At 46.9% G+C, this 21,995-nt stretch overlaps 1 protein-coding gene across 1 annotated transcript in view; it reads left to right on the forward strand.

Moving 5' to 3' along the window:
* LOC138754966 (RNA-binding protein FXR1-like) overlaps positions 1-21,995 on the forward strand; it is a 125,282-nt gene that overhangs the window by 82,877 nt on the left and 20,410 nt on the right. Inside the window, exons 5-11 of the mRNA XM_069920057.1 lie at positions 2,322-2,470; positions 5,219-5,312; positions 8,761-8,877; positions 11,293-11,463; positions 15,110-15,188; positions 18,484-18,593; positions 19,523-19,609. Of these exons, the coding sequence (XP_069776158.1) occupies positions 2,322-2,470; positions 5,219-5,312; positions 8,761-8,877; positions 11,293-11,463; positions 15,110-15,188; positions 18,484-18,593; positions 19,523-19,609 (807 nt within the window). The remainder of the gene's footprint in view (positions 1-2,321; positions 2,471-5,218; positions 5,313-8,760; positions 8,878-11,292; positions 11,464-15,109; positions 15,189-18,483; positions 18,594-19,522; positions 19,610-21,995) is intronic.

Raw genomic sequence — 21,995 nt, forward strand, 5'->3', positions numbered from 1 at the left:
TTCTTGCTGTAGTTCTGGACATCCTAGGATCCTAGGGATCCAATCTTTTATAAACTCTCTCATATTCTTGCCTTCTTCATCTTCCTTAAGGCCCACTATCTTTATGTTATTTCTTCTGTTATAATTTTCCATTATATCTATTTTCTGAGCTAACAGTTCTTATGTCTCTATAGCTTTTTTATTAGATTCCTCTAATTTCTTTTTTAAGTCCTCTACCTCCATTTCTGCTGCTACTGCCCGCTCTTCCATCTTGTCCATTTTCTTTCCCATTTCTGTTAAGGTCATATCTATTTTATTCATTTTCTCTTCTGTGTTATTTATTCTTCTTCTTAAATCATTAAATTCCTGTGTTTGCCATTCTTTAAATGACTCCATGTATTCTATCATAAGAGAAAGTAAATCCTTTATCTTGCCTTTCCCTTCTTCTTCTATTTCACTGTACTCTTCCTCTTTCTCTTCTTCTTCCTCTGGGTTGGCCATCTGTTGTTTCTTTGTTGCCCTTTTCTTCTCTTCTTTCTTGTTTCCATTGTCTTCTGTGTTCTCTTCTTGCTGCAGGTGTTCTGCAGCTGTCGTTGCCGGCTGTGGAGATCGACTCCCCAGCTGGTCACCCCTCCCGTCGGTGTGTTTTTTTTCATGCGCGGTTGCGCACTTTTACTCGGCTCAGCGAGCCATTTTTGTAGTCCAATTTCTACCGACCTGTGGGTGCGGGTTTCTCTCTCCACCGCGGGCCTCTTCGAACAGGTAAGGCCTTCTCCTTCTTCCTCCGTTGTCTTCTCTTCCTCTCTTCTTACCGTTGATTTCGATTTTTCTTTTTTTGTCGCCATCTTCTTTCCACCTTTATACTCACTTTTCTTTAACTTTTATTTCTGTGCCTTTGAGTTTTCCTTTGCTTTTTCCGACTTTTCTGGAGTTCACCGTCCGGCCACTACTCCATCACGTGACTCCTCCAATATGGTGACATCTTGACTACATGTAAACCAAATATTTACATGGGGTGGGGGGGAGGGGGAGGGATTGAAGCGAGTGTAGGCCAATTGAAACTGGATCAAAATCTTCTCCATATCCCCAATATGAAATGAGTTTGGCAGAGATTCAGTTATTGTCAGGGTATGTGCTTTTTTTTAAATAATTTTTAATTTTTCACACTATGAACCATATTAATCAAAATAGACACAAACATTTCCCTCTTGAATATACAGTGTCATTTTCTCCCCTTTTCCCCCCTCCCTTCCATCCCTCTTTCCCACCCCCTCCCAACCCATTAAATGTTCAACATATACAATACAATAAACCCATTAAACAATGTTATCACACAATGAAAATAAATAAGAAAATTGTGTCATCTACTTTTACACACTGGGTCAGTTCATTTCGTCGTCTTCTCATTCTATTATTTTAGGGGGTGGAGGTCCGCGGTAGGCCTTCTCTGTTGTGTTCTATGTACGGTTCCCAAATTTGTTCAAATAATGTGACTTTATTTTTAAAATTGTTATTTTTTCCAATGGAATACATTTATTCATTTCCATGTACCATTGCTGTACTCTCAGGCACTCTTCTGGTTTCCAAGTTGACATTATACATTTTTTTGCTACTGCTAAGGCTATCATAATAAATCTTTTTTTGTGCTTCATCCAGTTTGAGGCCGTCAGGGTACATGTTTGACATCACGTACAACCTTGAGATTCTTTTTCCAGCTGGCCAGGCAGAATTACCACTTATTGAAAGTGGAAACTGTATTCAAAAAAAGATACGTATAAAAAGAGAAATGTAAACAAGCTGCAAATAGAGAGGAAAAAAAATCAGAATTTGTATCTTCAGGGCGAAGTAAGAGTCCTTAAATGAGTCTCTGATTGAGTGTTGTTTAGGACTCCGATAGTGGAGGGTAGCAACTGTTCCTGAACCTGGTAGTATGAGTCTTGTGGCACCTAGACCTCTTTCCCGATGTTAGCAGCGAGAACTGAGCATGTCCTGGGTGGTGTGGATAATTAATGATTGCTGCTGTTCTGACAGCTGTGTTCCATGTTGACTTTCTCGATGGTGGGTTTTTTCCTGTGATGTGCTGGGTCGGGTCTACTTTAAGCTCAAAGATACTGGTGCCCCTATACCAGGCCGTGATGCAGCTGGTGAGCACAGGTTCCACTACTCATTTGTAGGAATTTGTCAAAGTTTCCAATGTCGCACTGAACCACCACAAACTCCTGAGGAAGTAGAGGTGCTGACATGCTTTCTTTACTATGATCTTAGTATGTTGGGTTGAGGAAAGGTCCTCTGAGATGGTGACTCGGGAATTTAAATTTATTGGATTCCTATTTCTTTTCCAGTTTTATGTCATAGAATACGCTGCCTGTGATGCCACTTACAATGAAATAGTCACGATGGAGAGGCTTCGCCCTGTCAACCCCAACAAGACTGCCACCAAGAACCTGTTCTACAAACACAATATCCCTGTGCCAGCAGACCTGAAAGAAGCGTGAGTTTTGGAAAATTGGTGCCAGCTATAGCTTGTGTTCAGGAACATGTCGTTGGTCTTGTTTTGACGACAACTTCATAGGAAAAACAGAGTAATGTGAGGTGTTTAGACCTGCTCTCTAAGGTCCTGGTACAGCGCCAATACCTGGGGCTCAAATCCTCCACTGTCTGTAAGGAGTTTGTACATTCTCCCTGGGTGGGTTTCCTTCCACCGTCCAAAAAAAAGGACAAGGGTTGTAGATTAATTGGGTGTAATTGGGTGGCATGGACTCATGGGTCGAAAAGGCCCGTTACCGTATTGTGCATCTAAATTTTTTTTAAATTTAATGAAAACTTTTTTTTTTACCTTGGATGGGGCGGAGAGCTAGTAGCAATCTGTTTTTGTGGTAATGTCCAGCGTTCGAGAGTAACCTTCAGGTATGATGTCTGTACCATTGTCACAAAATGGAGGGGAAATGTACAGCTTATCAAACCTGTCATCATTGTTACCAGATAGAAACAGCCAGGTCTCTAAGACTAACGGCATGTTACCCTTCACCTTGGGTTGGGCTTGGATTTAAAAATCATTAAATCATTGCTGATATTTGTCCATTTACTGATGTGCTTCTACAGTTGGAATTTTGGTCACCCTGGTCGAGCTGTTTTCAGGCTTTTGGCCTCTGATAACATCAGCATCTTTGAAATTCACTTTTCTGTGTGTTTCTCCCCCAGGGAACCAGTCTAGTTTAAAGGGCGTAAGAAATATCCAAGCTGTCCCAGCCGTACACTCAATCCGTGCTCTGTAAGAACCTAAGAAACAGGAGCGGGAGTCGTCCATCCACCCCGTTGAGCCTGCTCTGCCATTCTAAGAGATCATGGCTGAACTAATCTCCACCGACCTACCTTTTCCCATAATCCCTTAATTCCCTTACATTGAAAAAAAAATCTATCCAACCTTGTCTTAACTATATTTACTGAGGTCGTCTCCACTGCTTCAAAGGGCAGCGAATTCTATAGATTCACCACCCACTGGGAAAAGCAGTTCCTCCTCATCTCTGTCCTGAATCTACTGCCCTGCATTTTGAGGCCATGTCCCCTAGTTCGGGTCTCCTCTTCCAATGGAAACAACTTAACTCCCTCTCTCTTATCGATGCCTTTCATAATTTTTTATTTTTCTATAAGATTCCCTCTCATTCTTCTAAATTCCAGCAAGTACAGTCCCAGGCAACTCCCATCTCTCCTCATAGTTTAAGCAATGTGAACCCTAGTTCTGGCTACTCATCCTTCTCTTGTCTGGACCAATGTGAACCAGATGCTGGGCTTTGGGGATTTCAGAGCAATTCCATGCCAGATAGTCAGCTGCCTGCTCAGCCTAACCTGTTGCTAGTGTTGGTAGAGCAGGGTGGGGAGCAGAATTGAATTCCTCTTTGTATGAAGTGGTTTCTGACATCACACCAAGCTGGTTGTAAATGCACCTCCTAGCTTTCTGCTCTGGGCATTCACCACAGCAACAAAAAAAACCCTCCTTTACACCAGGATCCAGCAACCAATTCAGTTTTGTTTTTAATCTTTGAGACTCTAAGGAATTGGGAGCCACTGCATGCAATTTGTTCTGTAGCATCGAGGGGGAAACACAGAAGTCTACAGATACTGTGATTGTAGGAGATAAAGATATATTGCTGACATTTCGGGCCTGAGCCCTTCAAGGTATAAACAAAGAACAGGAAGGTGTCCAAATGAAGGCAAGACTGTCTGGGGGAGGAGTCCAGACCAACAAAAGGTGTTAATTGGATATGATAAGGGAAGAGGCGAGAATTGATTTTGTCTGTGTGATAGGAGATGGGGAAAAGGGAAAGAAACAGAGTTGGGGGAAGTGGTGGGGGAGGGGGTATTTAACAAAAGTCAGAGAAGTCGATGTTAATGCGATTCGGTTGGAGGTTGCCCAGATGGAAAATTATTTGTTCCCCCAATTTCCAGGTGGTCTCAGTCTGACATGAGACGATGGACAGATTTGTCAGCAAGGGAATAGGATGGGGAATGGGTGGTCACCGGGAGATCCACGCTATTGCAGCTGGCAAAGCGATCTCCCAGTTTGCGCCCAGTCTCTCCGATGTGGAGGAGACCACAGTGGGAGCACCGGATGCAGTAGATGACCCCTGCAGATTCACGAGTGAAGTGTTGCTTCACTCGGAAGGACTGTTTGGGGCCCTGAATGGTTCTGAGGGAAGAGATGTGGGCGCAAGTGGAGCATCTCCTGCAATCACAGGGGTAGGTAACAGGGGAATGATTGGTGGGAGGGAGGAGTGGATAAAAAAGTCACTGAGGGAGGGAGCGGTCCCTGCAGAAGGTGGAGGGGATTATGGGTCTAGTGGTGGCATCACATAATAGATGGTGGAAATAGCAGAGACTGATGCTTTGGATGGTGGGGTGGTAGATGAGGATATGGGAACCCTTGTTGTGGGTTCGGTGGGAATGGCCCAGGACAGATGTGCAAGTGATGGAGGGTATGCGGGTGAGGGCTGAGATGATGGTAGCGGAAGGAAAGCCATGTTGTTTGAAGAAGGAGGATATCTCTGATGATCTGGTATGGAAGTCCTCATTCTGGGTGCAGATGTGATGGAGTCTAGTGGTGAGATCAAGTACTAGGTGGGAATCTCATTGTGTAGAATCTGCATTGAGATTGGGAGAGGGGCTGTGGAAACTGAATTTGTTCCTTGAACTTCTCTTCATGTGCCCACCCAGTCATCAACTGATCTGTTTGCTTTAACAGATGTGCAAATGAGAATGCCCACAAGGACTTCAAAAAGGCTGTCGGAGCACACTCCATTGTGTACAATGCCGCCAGCAACGAGTTAGTCCTGCTGGTAAGAGTCCGTCGACTTAACTCCACTGAAGGCTGAGAACCCCTGCAAGTACAGTCTGCTGACCCGCCAGGCTTGGGCAATGTTTCTTTGGCCTGGGAGAATTTATTGGGGTACCTCTGAAATGGGCCGAATGTTTACATTGACTCGGCGTTTGCACAATCGTGTGTTTCTGTGGGATGTCTGGTCCGACGCGTGGCTCATGCTAAATTGTTGAAGGCACCTTTGTCATTTACCCTGCACGGTTCAAGTGCTTGGGCCAGGGCCAGCCCAGTTACTGTGTCTCGTCTAGTCAGATTACTGCCCTTTTCATGGCTTCAACAAAGATCCATTTCCTCTGAAATGGAGAGCAGCAGATTTACCGAAAATCAGGGAACTAACCAGGAAAGTGCAAGGAAATTGGCCTGAATTTTCAGTTTCCTAAAGACTTAGATTAAAGAATAAATGCACTGAGATGAGGCAGCACAGTTAATGTAGTGGTTAGCGCAATGTTGTTACAGCGCAGGTGATTGGGACCTGGGTTCAGATCCGGTGCTGACTGTAAGGAGTTCTCCCTGTGTCTGCGTGGGTTTTCCCTGGGGGCTCCGGTTTCCTCCCACCATTCAAAAATGTACCAGGGTTGTCGATCAATTGGGTGTAATTGGGCTGCATGGGCCAATGGGCCGGAAGGGCATGTTACCATGCTGTATGTCCAAATTTTTAAAAAAATGTCCTCTAATGAGGTGGTTCTTCATCCATTTATTAAGCATCTGGAAGCGCTGGGCTTTTAATGACCTCGTGCTGAGGTTTGTGGTGCCCACATCAGGATGAGTTCATGCAGCAGCCAAATCTTTGTACAGATACACAATCCTTTATCCAGACATCTAAAATCTGGAAAGCTCCAAAATCTGGCAAGTGGGGAGAAGGGCAACAGCGCGAGTCGGACGGGGGAGGGGAGAGACCGGCTGCGCGAGTCGGACGGGCGAGGGGGAGAGACTGGCAGGGCGACTGGCAAGGGGTTGGGGGTGGATAAGGCAACACAATTCGGGTGGTCTTAAATCTGGCTCTCCGAAATCTGGAAAAATCTGAAATTCGGAACACACTGTCCCCCAAGGGTTCTGGATAAAGGATTGTGTACATGTACATTGGTTTTCTTCTGGATGCTTTGGTTTCAAAGCTCTGGGGGGTGGGGGGGGGGAGTGGTTGTAGGATTAATTGGGTGGCACAGGCTCATGGGCCAGAAGGTGCCTGTGAAAGTACTGAATGTCTGTTATCAGTCAAATTGCTTAACTAGTCCTCTGCAGGTCAGAGGTGGCGGTAAAAAAAAATCACAGGCTGCAATGTGACCAGAGCCACTTTCAGGTGAAATAGCTGGGAGAATGTGGCTCCGGAGCCGGCTGTGGGTGTTTGCAAATCAGCATTCAGGTGGCAGCACTGAAGGCGCAGTTTTGGCATCTGAAAGGTCCGCAGTGGGGAGAGGCGCCAGGGAGCAAACACCAGCTCCTGTCAACTGTGGGTGTAGTCTTGCCCGCTTTCTGGTGCCTAAGGGGAGCGCTCGGAAGCAGAGAATACACCTCCCCGAGGAGGGTTGGGTAAGTACTCCTCGGGTCAGTGTTCTCTGCTTTCAGGTGGCCTCCCAACAACCGCATTCGGGTATTTTAGGTGGCTTTACGTTGAGGTATTCTGGCCACCTGAAAGCGGCTCAGGTGACCTTCTGTTCACATTGAAAGAGGGAGTAATGGCTCAGAAGATTGAGAGGGAAGGAAAAGGAAGGCCTGTGAAGGAGGTAGAGGGCAGGAGTAAGTAAATGGAGCCAGTGAAGCAAATACTCCAGCCCAGGCAGCAGTGCTTCAGGTCTTCAGGCTCCAATAAAAGGCCGTTGATGATTGTAGCAAAAACACACTGAAATACTAGAGGAGCTCAGCCAGTCTTTACAGCGACTCAAGACAAATGTTGCCAACGTTTCGGACCTGAGCCCTCCTTCAAGGATAAAGCACTTATAAGGCAGAAGCAAGATGTATCAGAAAGTCTCAGAATTCAAACAATGGGGTAGGAATCCAGACCAACAAAAGGTGTAAATTGGATGCGATAAGGGACTAGGTAGAATTGATCATGTCTGTACGAAAGGATACCGAATTGAGAGACAGAGATGGGGAGGGGTGGTGTTTAACGAAAGCCAGAGAAGTCGATATTAACGCCATCCAATTGGAGGGTAACCCAGTCAGAAGATGAGGTGTTGTTCCTCCAATTTACAGGTGGTCTCTGTCTGGCAGGGAATGAGACCATGGACAGACATGTCAGCAAGGGAATGGGATGGAGAATAGCAAATTTTGGAGCCTAGCACCTGCAAATACTTTGTAAAGAGAAAACATGGCCCCAGGGGAGGTGTAAATATTTGTGGAAGAACCAAACACTGCATATGTGGCAACGCTGAACTGAAAGATGGAAATACTCAGCTGGTTAGTCAGCATCTGTGGAGAGGGGATTAATATTTTGGGTAAATGCCTTTGGGGTGAAATGCCACTCTCTACAGATGCTGCCTGTTTTGCTGAGTGTTTCCCACATTTTCATTTCAAATCGTTATTGGCATCTGTAATAAAAACAATCAGAATTTATTGTCATGAGCATGTCACAAAATTTGTTTTGTGCAGCATTAATAAAATTACATTTAAAATAAATAATGCAAAAATGGGAGAAAGTGAGGTTCAATGCCCATTCAGAAATCTGATGGCGGAGGGGAAGAAGGTGTCCTTGTGCCCCTGGGTGCTTGTCTTCAGGCTCCTTTACCTCCTTCCCGATGGTAGCAGTGTGAAGAGGGCACAGCCTGGGTGATGAGGGTCCTTGAGGATAGAGGCTGCTTTCTTAAGACACTGCCCCTTGTTGATGTCCTCGATGGAGTGGAGCTGGGTGTCCATGATGGAGCTGGCCGAGTTCACAACTCTCTGTGGCTTTTTCTTACCATTCATACCAGGCCGCCATCAATGGTCTTGGTGATGGAATGCTGAAGAAATTGAGGGCAGAAGCCTGTCGACATTAAGATTGTTCTAAAACTCTGTTGTGTTGTCAGTTTCCCAGTTGTCATAACTCGATACCCATATGCTAGGTTTCTTTTTCTAACTTTGTTAATGAAAGGGGTTTTGATTAAGGTTTTTTCTTTATTTTCGTTGATTTCCATTTTAAATATAACTATATAATTTAAGGGTTTTGCTTAATTTAAATTTATTATGTTCTTTATTATGGCTGCGCTTTGGAATTCATTTGTATGATTATGCTTGCAGGGGTTTTTTAATCTTCTTTTCCCATAATTGTACTGTATAAATTTACTGTTATTGAAATTAATAAAATATTTTAAAAAGAAAAGAAGTCTGTTGAGGATGAGCACGAGCTGAGCCAATTCCTTTGCCACAGATTGGCAAACGGGGAAATTGAGCGTGCACTTTGGTGTAACCAGTATCTTGCCGATCTCTTGCAGTCCATAAACGAGTCGACCGTGAAGCGTGCAGGATTGCTGAGTGACATGCACTTCCGCAGCATCCGTACCAAGCTGATGCTGATGTCCCGGAATGAGGAGGCCACTAAGCACCTTGAGGTGAGAAGACTGGCTCCAGCAGGCTCCACAGGGTGATGCTTGGGTCTAACACTGGACTCGTAGCCTTGAGGTGCAGTTCACACCCACCTGGTAAAATGGTGCAGTTGGGCTACTTAAAAAAAGCTACTGATAAACCAGCCTGACAACCAGGAATGAAAGGTATGGCAGGTGAGAAATGATTGTCAGCTCTTGGACTGTGCTTGTTGGAGTACAGAAGAATTGGGGGTCATTGGGGGAACACCTCATAGAGACACTTCAAATGCTGAAAGGCTGGGATAGAGTAGATGTGGCAAGATTGTTTCCCATGGAAGGGGAGTCGAGGACTAGAGGGCTCAACTTCAGGATAAAAAATTTAAAACCGATCCGGAGAAATTTAGTTAGAAGGTCGTGAGAGTGTGGAGTTTGTTCTGCAGAGGCAAGATCGTTGGATGCATTTAAGGCAGAGATTGACAGGAATTTAGTTAAGCTGATCTTTTATTCCTCCAATATTCGCATCCACTTGCCAAAATTGAGGGTTCCGGAAAGAAGGCCAGGAAGTGGAAGGGTGGACCAGCTTGTGCTGGAATGGCAGACAGGCCAATTAATCTCTTCTATGGCTTGTGAATTTACAAATGTCCTGATTCATTTCACAAACACTTGGCATAACATTGAACTACATGATTCTTGGTCAGAGGTCAGGTTCTGAAAGGGCAGCTGCGCTTTGGGAGATGAAAAGTGATGTCTGTATTCACTCGAGTGGGCAATGAGCTGCAAACCTTCCAATGATGGCTGTTGGCCCATTGTGCAGGTGGAGCACTCTCCCTCCTGGCTTCCAGCTCTCATCCTGCAGTCTCTTGTGCCTTGTGATGACTGCCTTCGAATGACTGGCCATTAAAGTTTAAGATCTAGAAATTCAGTCTCTGCCATGGTTTTGTCTCTGTTGTTTCTTCAGTCGACCACAAGCACACAAAGTTCGGCTTCATGCTTCAAGGAATCAGGTGGTTCAAGGCAGCTCCAGTGACCCAGGTTCAACCAGGACCTCTGTATGGTGTCTCTGTGACTGGGTCACCACCTGAGTGCTCCCGTTTCCTCCCACATCTCTGGGTAAATTGGGCTGCTGTAAACTTGCCTAGTGTGTCAGTGAGTGGGAGAATTTTGGGAAGTGGATGGGAATGTTGGGGGAATAAAAGGGCAGCTTAGCACAATATTGCTACAGCGGCAGGGACTGGGGTTCAAATCCCGCACTGTCTACATTCTCCATGTTTTCATAGGTTTCCTCTGAGTACACCGGTTTCCTCCCACAGTTCAAATCATACAAATAAAAAGATTGAAAAAGAAAAGAAAGAAATCATACAGGGTTTGTAGGTTAATTGGGTGTAATTGGACGGCCTAAAGGGCCTGTTGCTGAGCTGCATGTCTAAATTTTTTTTTAAATGTAAATTAGTGGCTTTAAAACCTTTTCTTTCCACTCACACACCACCTTATAAACCCTATGGACCAGGGATGGGCAACTTTTTAATTTAGACATACAGCCTGGTTAGTAACAGGCCCTTTGGCCCACAAGTCTGTGCCGCCCAATTAACCCACACCCCCGGTACGTGCTCGTAGGCCGAAATGGCCTATTACTGTGCTGTATGTCTAAATGAAAAATTAAAAGGTTGCCCACCCCTGGATAGGTGCTCTGTGATTGAGGGATTGCTTTAGGTGGGATGTGAGTGGGAAGGGAAGGTTGAGAACCACTGCTCGAGACCAAAATGTTACTGAAATATTTTGCTCGAGAAAAATTGTCATTGGCCCATTTCCTTTGGAGTTATGAAACCGTCAATGAGGTATGATTAAAACAGAGGGTAACTATCTATTTACATCAGTGGTTCCCCATCGTTTTCTTTCCACTCATCCCCGTGCCATAGGTGCTCCGTGATTGGAAAGGGATTACTTAAGGTGGTGTGAGAGTGGAAAGAAAACGTTGGAGAACCACTATGTAAATAGATGTTTGCTGTCTGTTTCAGAGGTGCAGGAATACAAAGCCAGAACTGTACCCTCTCGCATTTCCCATCAATACATTCTAAGACCAGTATTAGGGGTTGAAAGATCAGCGCAGAGGATAGGTTATTTATTCAGTCTGATTAGAACTTGGTTACAGATGTGGGTCTGGTTACACAAATTCTCAACTTGATATGATTGGTGCTAATGTCTGAATTCTTATGAAGGATTTAGCCACCAATAATGTCCCTTAAACCTTCTACCAAGTAAATGGACCAACAAATTCAAGCAACTCCAATGAATAAGAAATGGGTTTTGGGTTGCGAAAGCTTCATGCCAAACTGCCAACATTCAAGAGCCCTTTGGTGCAGCTCCAGGGGGCCGTTGGACTAACGTGTGATTTGAGTAAACTGCTTACCGTAAGAAGGGCAATTTCTCACTCACTACCTACAGACCACTAAACAGCTGGCAGCTGCATTCCAAGAGGAGTTCAGTGTCCGAGAGGATTTGATGGGGCTTGCCATCGGAACGCACGGAGCCAACATTCAGCAAGCTAGGAAAGTTCCTGGAGTGACGGCAATCGAACTCGACGAAGACACTTGCACGTTCCGAATCTATGGAGAGGTGAGCTCGCAGGGTGCCTGCATCTTAGAGGTCGTGGGCTTCTCTCGATTAAAATCAGTTAGACTTGCTATTTTGTTAACCATAATTGCAGGGACTCTGTATCTGGCAGGAACTGTGGTATTCCACTGGTTACGTGTTGGTTTAAACAGGCCATTTAGCCCTTCTCTGCCAGCTGCCTTCTACCCTTAACCTCCATCAAGATTTTTTTCCTCGTGTTTATCCAGCTTTCCCATCTATCAGCTTATTCATTCTCAATGGGAACAAGTCCCACTTCTTGGCACATTAGCGTAGCGGTTTGCACAGCGCTCTTACAGTACCGGGTTCAAATCCGGCACCATTTAGTGTTTGCACATTCTCCCCATGTCTGCCTGGGTTTCCTCCAGGTGCTCCAGTTTCCTCCCATCCTTCAAAATGAATGGGGGTTGGAGGTTAATTGAACAGCAAGGGCATTTGGGCTAAAAGGGCATGTTACTGTGCTGTATGTCTAAAAATGTTTACATTTAAAAAGTAAAAATAATTAAATTTAATTAGAACCCCTTATGGATTTATTAGTGATGACCTTGTGTTTTGGACTCCGAATAGATTTGGGAACATCCCTCTTGTGTTTTCTATCCTGGAGAAATATTTAATACCGGCACAATGAGCGTGATGCTCTTAGAGCGCCAACGACTAGGGTACGAATCCGGCACTGTCTGTAAGGAGTTTGTACATTCACATGTGTCTGGGTTTCCTCCACCCTCCCAAAACGTATGGGGTGGTAGGTTAAGTTGGGTGTAATTGAGTGGCACTGGTTTAAATGGCCAGAATCGGCTTCCACTGTGTGGTGAATTAAATTAAAATTATTTCTTCCCACCCTTCAAAATGTACTGGGGTTGTAGGTCCATTGGGTGTAATTGGGCAACACAGACTTGTGGGCCGGAAGGGCCTGTTACCGTGCTATATTCAAATTAACCTCCTGGAATCAGATCACTTCTAGCTCCTACGCTGGGAAGCAGGAAGGATCCAAACTGGAGCGACAGCTCCTCATCACTACCCAAGGATACCCACAAGGGGTCTGAAAGCTGCCTTGACCTCGAATGCTCACCATCCCTGCCTGTTCCCAACCTATCTCAGCACTGCTCACTGAATGGGTCATAAGAAGGTTTAAAAAAAAGAGCAGGAGTAGGGCATTTGACCCGTCGAGCCTGCTCCACCATTCAAGGTAATCTGATGATCGGCTTATCTCCACCGACCTGCGTTTTCCCCATCTCCCTTAACTCCCCTCCAATGTAAAAATCTCCCTCAACTCCCCTCCAATGTAAAAATCTCCCGCGACTCCCCTCCGATGTAAAAAATCTCCCGCGACTCCCCTCCGATGTAAAAAATCTCCCGCGACTCCCCTCCGATGTAAAAATCTCCCGCGACTCCCCTCCGATGTAAAAATCTCCCGCGACTCCCCTCCGATGTAAAAATCTCCCGCGACTCCCCTCCGATGTAAAAATCTCCCGCGACTCCCCTCCGATGTAAAAATCTCCCGCGACTCCCCTCCGATGTAAAAATCTCCCGCGACTCCCCTCCGATGTAAAAATCTCCCGCGACTCCCCTCCGATGTAAAAATCTCCCGCGACTCCCCTCCGATGTAAAAATCTCCCGCGACTCCCCTCCGATGTAAAAATCTCCCGCGACTCCCCTCCGATGTAAAAATCTCCCGCGACTCCCCTCCGATGTAAAAATCTCCCGCGACTCCCCTCCGATGTAAAAATCTCCCGCGACTCCCCTCCGATGTAAAAATCTCCCGCGACTCCCCTCCGATGTAAAAATCTCCCGCGACTCCCCTCCGATGTAAAAATCTCCCGCGACTCCCCTCCGATGTAAAAATCTCCCGCGACTCCCCTCCGATGTAAAAATCTCCCGCGACTCCCCTCCGATGTAAAAATCTCCCGCGACTCCCCTCCGATGTAAAAATCTCCCGCGACTCCCCTCCGATGTAAAAATCTCCCGCGACTCCCCTCCGATGTAAAAATCTCCCGCGACTCCCCTCCGATGTAAAAATCTCCCGCGACTCCCCTCCGATGTAAAAATCTCCCGCGACTCCCCTCCGATGTAAAAATCTCCCGCGACTCCCCTCCGATGTAAAAAATCTCCCGCGACTCCCCTCCGATGTAAAAAATCTCCCGCGACTCCCCTCCGATGTAAAAAAATCTCCCGCGACTCCCCTCCGATGTAAAAAATCTCCCGCGACTCCCCTCCGATGTAAAAAATCTCCCGCGACTCCCCTCCGATGTAAAAAATCTCCCGCGACTCCCCTCCGATGTAAAAAATCTACCGCGACTCCCCTCCGATGTAAAAAAAATCTCCCGCGACTCCCCTCCGATGTAAAAAATCTCCCGCGACTCCCCTCCGATGTAAAAAATCTCCCGCGACTCCCCTCCGATGTAAAAAATCTCCCGCGACTCCCCTCCGATGTAAAAATCTCCCGCGACTCCCCTCCGATGTAAAAATCTCCCGCGACTCCCCTCCGATGTAAAAAATCTCCCGCGACTCCCCTCCGATGTAAAAATCTCCCGCGACTCCCCTCCGATGTAAAAATCTCCCGCGACTCCCCTCCGATGTAAAAATCTCCCGCGACTCCCCTCCGATGTAAAAATCTCCCGCGACTCCCCTCCGATGTAAAAAATCTCCCGCGACTCCCCTCCGATGTAAAAATCTCCCGCGACTCCCCTCCGATGTAAAAATCTCCCGCGACTCCCCTCCGATGTAAAAATCTCCCGCGACTCCCCTCCGATGTAAAAATCTCCCGCGACTCCCCTCCGATGTAAAAATCTCCCGCGACTCCCCTCCGATGTAAAAATCTCCCGCGACTCCCCTCCGATGTAAAAATCTCCCGCGACTCCCCTCCGATGTAAAAATCTCCCGCGACTCCCCTCCGATGTAAAAATCTCCCGCGACTCCCCTCCGATGTAAAAATCTCCCGCGACTCCCCTCCGATGTAAAAATCTCCCGCGACTCCCCTCCGATGTAAAAATCTCCCGCGACTCCCCTCCGATGTAAAAATCTCCCGCGACTCCCCTCCGATGTAAAAATCTCCCGCGACTCCCCTCCGATGTAAAAATCTCCCGCGACTCCCCTCCGATGTAAAAATCTCCCGCGACTCCCCTCCGATGTAAAAATCTCCCGCGACTCCCCTCCGATGTAAAAATCTCCCGCGACTCCCCTCCGATGTAAAAATCTCCCGCGACTCCCCTCCGATGTAAAAATCTCCCGCGACTCCCCTCCGATGTAAAAATCTGTCGTTAATATATGGACTGAGGTCGGCTCCACTGCTTCAATGGGCAGGGAATCCCACAGGTTCACCAATCTGGGAGAAAAGCAGTTCCTCCTCATCTCTGTCCTAAATCTTAAGCTCATGCCCCCTTGTTCTCATCTCACCTACCAGCAGGGAAAGTGCTTATCTACCTCTACCTTATCTATGCCTTTCATATGTTTCTGTATTCTGCTGAATTCTTCCTCTCATTCTTCTGAATTCCAATGGGTCTGTTCCAATATTGTTCTGAACTGCTGATTCACCTTCTGACACCAGTTGTTCAAGACGGGATAAGTTTGGCTGCTAGGAGTTCGATTAACACTTACTGTTTGGCCTTACAAATGGTTCCATTACTTTCTCCAGACACCTGAAGCAGTGAAACAAGCCAGAGGCTACCTAGAATTTTCTGAAAACTCTGTCCAAGTGCCACGCAACCTGGTTGGTGAGTACTGTTCACTGGTTTCTGTAATCAGTAGCATTTATCAACTAAATACAGGGCTTGTCTTTCATAGGGGGTTGCAGGGCAGGAAGTGGAACGGAATTATCTCTCTCTCTCTCTCGCTCTCTCTCTCGCTCTCTCTCTCACTCTCTCTCTCGCTCTCTCTCTCTCTCTTTCTCTCTCTCGCGGGTGCTCTCTCTCTTTTACCAGCTGCCCATTAGCTTTTTGTGGTCGCACAGAATCTTTGCCAGATAGGGGGAGATTCCATTCACTCTGTCCATCCACATCGATGACCTGGATCTCTCAGTGGCTAACCGTTTCAATTCTGTGCCCCACTCCTGTGTCTGTCCACGGCGTCATGTACCACCAAACCAAGATCACCTGTAAATCAGAGGAGCAGCACCTAACTTTCCATCTGGGCACTCTCCAACCGGATGGCATTAATGTCGACTTATCCGATTTCTGCTAGCCTAATCCCCATTCTCCATCTCTTCCCCATTCTTTCCTCCAGCTCTCCAACCCCTTTCCACTCCATTCACAGAGCCATCCCATCCCCCTGCTTTCTTGTGTTCACTCTATCCACCTATTAACTCCTTCCTGTGGACTATGCTCTTCTCCCAGCCCATTCCCCCACCATTTTGTTTGGGCACCTGCCTGCATTTTTCTCCTATCTTGATTAAAGTCTCAAGCCCAAAATGTTGCATTGTGTTCAACTTTCTGTGGTTGCTGTCTGGATACCCCCCCCCCCCCCAGGTGTTTCTGCTTCTTCGTGGTTTCCAGATTCTTGTTAGTGAGAAGATTCCCAGATGTCATCTCATTGGGGCTGAGGTGGATATGCTTTCATTTACTCAGAAGACTGAAGTCCATCTGCCACAATTTCACCCACTGATGTAATCTGCACAAAGTCCTGCCCGCATTCGGGATTACTCTGACTGCAGGATAGGAACTTCAACCAAGTTGCTTCTCCATGTCTGTTGTGAATGTTTACCAAGTCAAACTCGGTGGTGAAACAGCAGTTACCATGCAACCAAGTCATCCAGAGCGCTAGCTAAACCCAGGGACCAGAGTTCATCTCCCACCTTGTTTTAAATTTGGTTAGGATATCAAAGGTTATGGGGAGAAGGCAAGGGAGTGGGGGTTAAGTGAGAGAATGGATCAGCTTGTGATGGAATGGTGGGGAAGCCTCAATGGGCTGAATGGCCTACTTCTGCACCAATACACTATCTTAGAACCTCTCTTAGAATGGGCCAGAAATAGGCCCCTTTGGCCCTTCTTGTCTGTCCCAAACCATTTTTTTTTTGCCTGGTCCCACTGACCTGCACCCAGTCCATAGCCCTCCAAACATCTCCCATCCATGTACCTGTCACAATTCTTTTTAAATGTTAAAACTGAGCCTCCATTCATCACCTCAGCTGGCTGCTCATTCCTCACCCCCATCGCTCTCTGTGTGGTTCCCCCTAAATTTTTCCCCTTTCACCCTTATCCCATGTTCTCTGGTTTGTATCTTACCTCCCCTCAGTGGAAAAAGCTGACCTACATTCCCCTTGTAATTTTAAATACCTCGATCAAATCTCCCTTCATTCTTCTATATTAGTAACATCCATCACTAGCGGATAACCCCATCTGAGTTTCAATTTCTGGAGGAAAGGCTTCAGGATTGAAGGTGTCCACTGAGAACAGGGATACAGAGGGTGGTAAATCTGTGGAATTTGTTGCCACAGTCGGCCGTGGAGGCCTGGTCATTGGATGTATTTAAAGGCAGAGACTGAGAGGTTATTAATTAATCAGTTCATGCCTGGTATCCCAGTCTTTGTCTGGAATTGATGTATTCAGATCTCATTCCCATTCATTCTTAATTCCCCTTTCTGGACATAGATCCGTCAAATTATCATTATTGCTTTTAATCCACCATGAGAAAATGTATTATAAAGAATCCTCTTTTTCAACCATCTATCTTAGGTTCAGGTTTTAAGGAGTGGGTATAAAAACTTGGGGATCTGTACATTTGAGGTAATTTCATTTAATTTGAACAACTAACAGTTAAACTCAGCCTTCCTAATAGACATTTTTAAGACGCCTACAAATTAGGCATTTTCTAATTTTCCTCCGATACCAAAAACTGACATCCTCGAGTTACTTCCCGATTTAAAGTTTTCTTTTTTAAAACCAGCGTCATTTTTAGCATTTAAGCTTTCAACAATCCCCAATTTTCCACCTGGGTGCTTCTCTTGCAGAATAAGTTTACCTAATGGCGGTATCGAAAGAGGCGGGACTGTGTTAGCGTCGTATTATTAACCTAGTTGGTCCTGGAATGCCTGCAATGAGTGACAAGAGGTATAGGAGGAAAAAGTCGGTACTGGTATAGCACCTCGTTCTGGTTCTGGGCTTTTGACAGAGCATGCGTTCTGGGAAAATGGGAATAATTTTCTGGAATGCAGTGGCTGTGTTGTTTTTTTTAAAAAAAACAAAGGAGAGAGAGACAGACAGACTCAGGCACGCTAAGGGCCTAATGGAAACTGGATAAATCGATCATATTGTTCTCTGGTTGGAGAGTGCCCAGACAGTTTGCGTCCCGTAGAGGAGGCCACAATGGGAGCACTGAATGCACTAGATGACCCCTGTTGTTTCACCTGTTTGGATTGGATGGTGGTGTGGGCACAAGTGGATCATTTCCTACGGTCATGGGGATAGGTTCAGTTAATTATCCAATTGTAGGAGTACAATGAAACCATTCTGCAGTCCTCGGTGCAGCACAGTGCAAACACACATGCAAATGATACATATACATAGTACTTGTATACAAATGTTAAAATAAATAAATATTATTGTTACATAAGTAGAGCATTTGAGCAGTGCATCAGTTGTTCAACTATCTCACTGCCCGGGGGAAGAGACTGTTTCTCAACCTAGTGATTCTGGCAGGAGTAGCCGAAAGGTGCTGTGTATGGACAAGATGGTGCGGATCCTCTCTAATTTTGTGAGCCCTCTTTCGACAACAATCGCATTAAATACCATTGATGGGGGGCAGAGTGTGATCCCAGTGAACTTTTCTGTTGCTTTTATGGTCCTGTGGATTGATCTTTGATCCGATGGTCTACAACTATGAAGCAGCTGTGGGAAGGGATGAGTGGGCTAGGGAGTCACGGATGGAACGTTCCTTGAAAAAAGCGGAGAGGGGTGCCTGAGGAGTGCCATGGACTTCCTGGGCCAAAGGGTCTGTTTGCAGGCTGCACGACTTTGACTTGAATGCCTTTTAACTGGAAATCATTTGCGTGTATCTCCCCTGTCTGAAAAACAGGCAAAGTTATCGGCAAGAATGGTAAAGTGATTCAGGAGATTGTGGACAAGTCCGGTGTGGTGAGGGTCCGCATTGAAGGAGACAATGATAAGAAGCTACCCAGGGAGGAGGTGAGTCCTTTGGGTTGGATTAAATCCTGAGCAATGGCCCCTCTGGTTCAGACAGTAAAGCAGTCTTGTTGGCATCACTTCCTTAGATGGTCACAGACATTTTGGTCGATTGTTTCAGCTTCTGTGAGCAATGAAGGCCCCAATAAAGTGGGCATGACTATTGTAAGGCAAGATAACAGGTTCAGGGACTATAGTTGCTGGGATCTGGAGGACAAAACCAACTGCTGGAGGAACTCCCAAGTCAGACAGCGTCCGTGGAGACCTTTTGGGTTCAAGGCCATTATTGGGATAGGGGAGATGGCTACAAAGGGGAGGGGTGAGGCAGGCACCTATGCCAAAGGTGCTCTGTGATTAGTAAAGGACCATTTAAAGTGGGATGTGAGTGGGAAGAAAAAGGTTTGAAAACCACTGTTTTCATCGTCCCTCATTGACTCGTTATGTGCACGGTTTCATTACTCCGAAGGAAATGGGCCAATGACAATTGTTCTCGAGCAAAATATTTCAGTGACAATTGGGTCTGGAGCAGTGGTCCTCAACCTTCCCTTCCCACTCACATCCCACCTTAAGCAACCCCTTCCTAATCACAGAGCACTGATGTCCTAGGGATTGCTTAAGGTGATGTGTGAGTGGAAAGAAAAAGTTTGAAAACAACTGATTTAGATAGAGCACCACAAATTGGCAAAAGACTTCAGTGGGAATTCTGTTTTGATATTTGACATGTCAAGTTTATTGTCATCTGATTGTACAAGTGCAACCTGACAATAGTGGGAGGGGGTGAATGGGTGATGGGAAGATGGAACAGATAATGGAGGGGAAAATGGGTAAGAAGGTGTATGAGTGGGCTTGAGCATGTTCTGAGCTGGATGTTTTTTGAATTGCCACTCAAAATGAGAGGCAGCAGGTCACCTGTTTGCGTCCCTCTTTTGTAGGGGATGGTTCCGTTCACATTCGTTGGCACCAAGGAGAATCTGGTTAATGCCCAAGTTCTTCTGGAATATCACCTGTCTTATCTGATGGTAATTATATCGCCTCAATAGCTTGTCTGTGTGCTGACTTCCCCCTGTGAGAGTGGGTTGTGTGTGGAGGGGGAGGAGAGGTTGCAGGGTTCTTTACACGGGTCGAATTTTTTGACCTCAGTCAGTACCCATGTCATTTAAGGTGTCAGGAACTGATAGCCGGGACTGGGTGGTAAGTCTGTGGTCAGGGTGTTGACCGCTCAGGTGGTCGGGGCGCTGGGAGTTCAGATGGGCGGCCAGGGCAAGGATCCATGGTCAGGAGCTCCTGTGAGCCTGCAGCCAAGGCAACGGGAACTTGAATGGGTGGACGGCCAGGGCAACAGGAGCTTGGATGAGCACCTGGCTGGGGTGAGGATACATGGTCAGGGCAAGAGTCCATGGTTGGGATGACGGGAGTTCCAGTGGGCAGGCAGCCGGGGCCTGGGCAGGGAGTCGGGAGCTCCAGTGGGGAGGTGGCCAGGTGAGGGTCTGCGGTCGGGAACTCCAGTGGGCAGGTGGCCGGGTGAGGGTCTGCGGTCGGGAGTTCCAGTGAGCAGGTGGCCGGGTGAGGGTCTGCAGTCGGGAACTCCAGTGGCCAGGTGGCCGGGTGAGGGTCTGCAGTCGGGAACTCCAGTGGGCAGGTGGCTGGGTGAGGGTCTGCGGTCAGGAGTTCCAATGGGCAGGTGGCCGGGTGAGAGTCTGCAGTCAGGAACTCCAGTGGGCAGGTGGCCGGATGAGGGTCTGCAGTCGGGAACTCCAGTGGGCAGGTGGTGGGGGCAAGGGTCGGGGAGTCGGAAGCTCCAGTGGGTAGGGGGCAAGGGTCTACAGTCGGAAGCTCGGATGCATGGATGGTCAGAGCCAAAAATAGGGTCATAGGGTTATACAGGTCATATGAAAAGACCCTATTTTAGTGCCAAGAAAGTGGGGGGGGGGGGGGGGGGTGGGGCGGAGGGATTCTATTAAACGGTATCAATGGTAACATGAGTATATGGTAATGTTACTTTTTCGAACATGTCAAGCCATCAGAACCTTGACCTCGGGGAAGCAGCCCTTTAAAGAACAAAGATGTTGAAGGTTCAGTGCAAAGTTTGAAAGGGAGTTATCTCCCAAAAAATACAAATTGGTGTGGGGAAAGCAGGGAGTAATGGGACGAATGGAATAGTTTCACGGAACAAACACGGTGGGCTATATGGCATCACATGGACGGATACCCGACTGATGCTAGTGAGCTATCGGTGATGGGTGGAGCACATCCAGTGAGACTGCACAGTGTGGGTTCCCAGCATCACTGTTGGCCAGCCTGCGTACTGGAGGCTGGTTGATCTTGTGTGTGAGGGGAGATGGCAAGGTATGGCCTTCCACTCCACCTGTATGTCTTGTGACATTTGTTGATTTAATCACTGGCATCTGCTTACACCAGGAATGTATTTTTCCGAGCTCATCACTCGTGTATCTAAATTCAACTTGGTGTCATGACCCCTGGCCGGGTTCCAAGGGGAGACGAAGTGTCTGGTTCTGGGCAAGCCCTGTGGGAGAGCATGCTGCTCCGTCGGGAAACATCTTCACCCCACCCTCGAGTGATCCCAAGCTGCAGGCGTGCAGCCTGTTGTTGCTGCCTGTAAGCCTGCGGGCTTTTTAAAAACACTCAGCTGCTTTTGTTGGTCAATGTCTATTGACAGCTCAGTCTCCCCTCGCCTTCCCTGTGAGGTTTGAACGAGTTGCTTGCACCTGTAAATTCTGGGATTGCGTCTCATCAGCAAAGCTAGCTTGGATCTTAATCCGGAGCAGGATATAGGTGGCTTCATATGTTCTTTATATCATAGACCTGAACCAACTCCCAGTCCCACAGTAAACTTTACAACAAAACTCCCAAAGAATTGTAGCCCAGGACATCACAGGCTCTTCCCAGCATTAAGAGCATCTACAGGGAACACTGCCATCGGAGAGCAGCAGTGATCATCAAGGAACCCCACGACCCAGCACACGCTCTGGTCTCGCTGCTGCCATCAGGAAAGAGGTCACGGTGCGACAAGACTTGCACCTCCAGATTCAGGTACAGCTGCTACCCCTCCACCATCGGACTCCTCAACGACAAACTCAATCAGGCACTCATTTAAGGACTCTGAACATTATCACTGAATATTTTCTGTATCACATAGTCAATTTGTTAATGTTTTTTCTTCGTTTACATTTCTCGCTTTTAAATTTAAATTAAATTTAGACATACAGCTTGATTACATGCCCTTCTGGTCCACGAATCTGTGTCACCTAATTAACTGACAACCCCTATACATTTTGAAGGATAGGAGGAAACCAGAGCCCTGGGGAAAACCCATGCAAACATGAGGAGAACGTACAAATTCCTTATAGACAGTGCGTGGTTCGAACCCTGGTTGCTGGCGCTGCA

Source organism: Narcine bancroftii, chromosome 2 (genome assembly GCF_036971445.1).
Source record: "Narcine bancroftii isolate sNarBan1 chromosome 2, sNarBan1.hap1, whole genome shotgun sequence".
Taxonomy (NCBI): Eukaryota; Metazoa; Chordata; class Chondrichthyes; order Torpediniformes; family Narcinidae; genus Narcine; species Narcine bancroftii.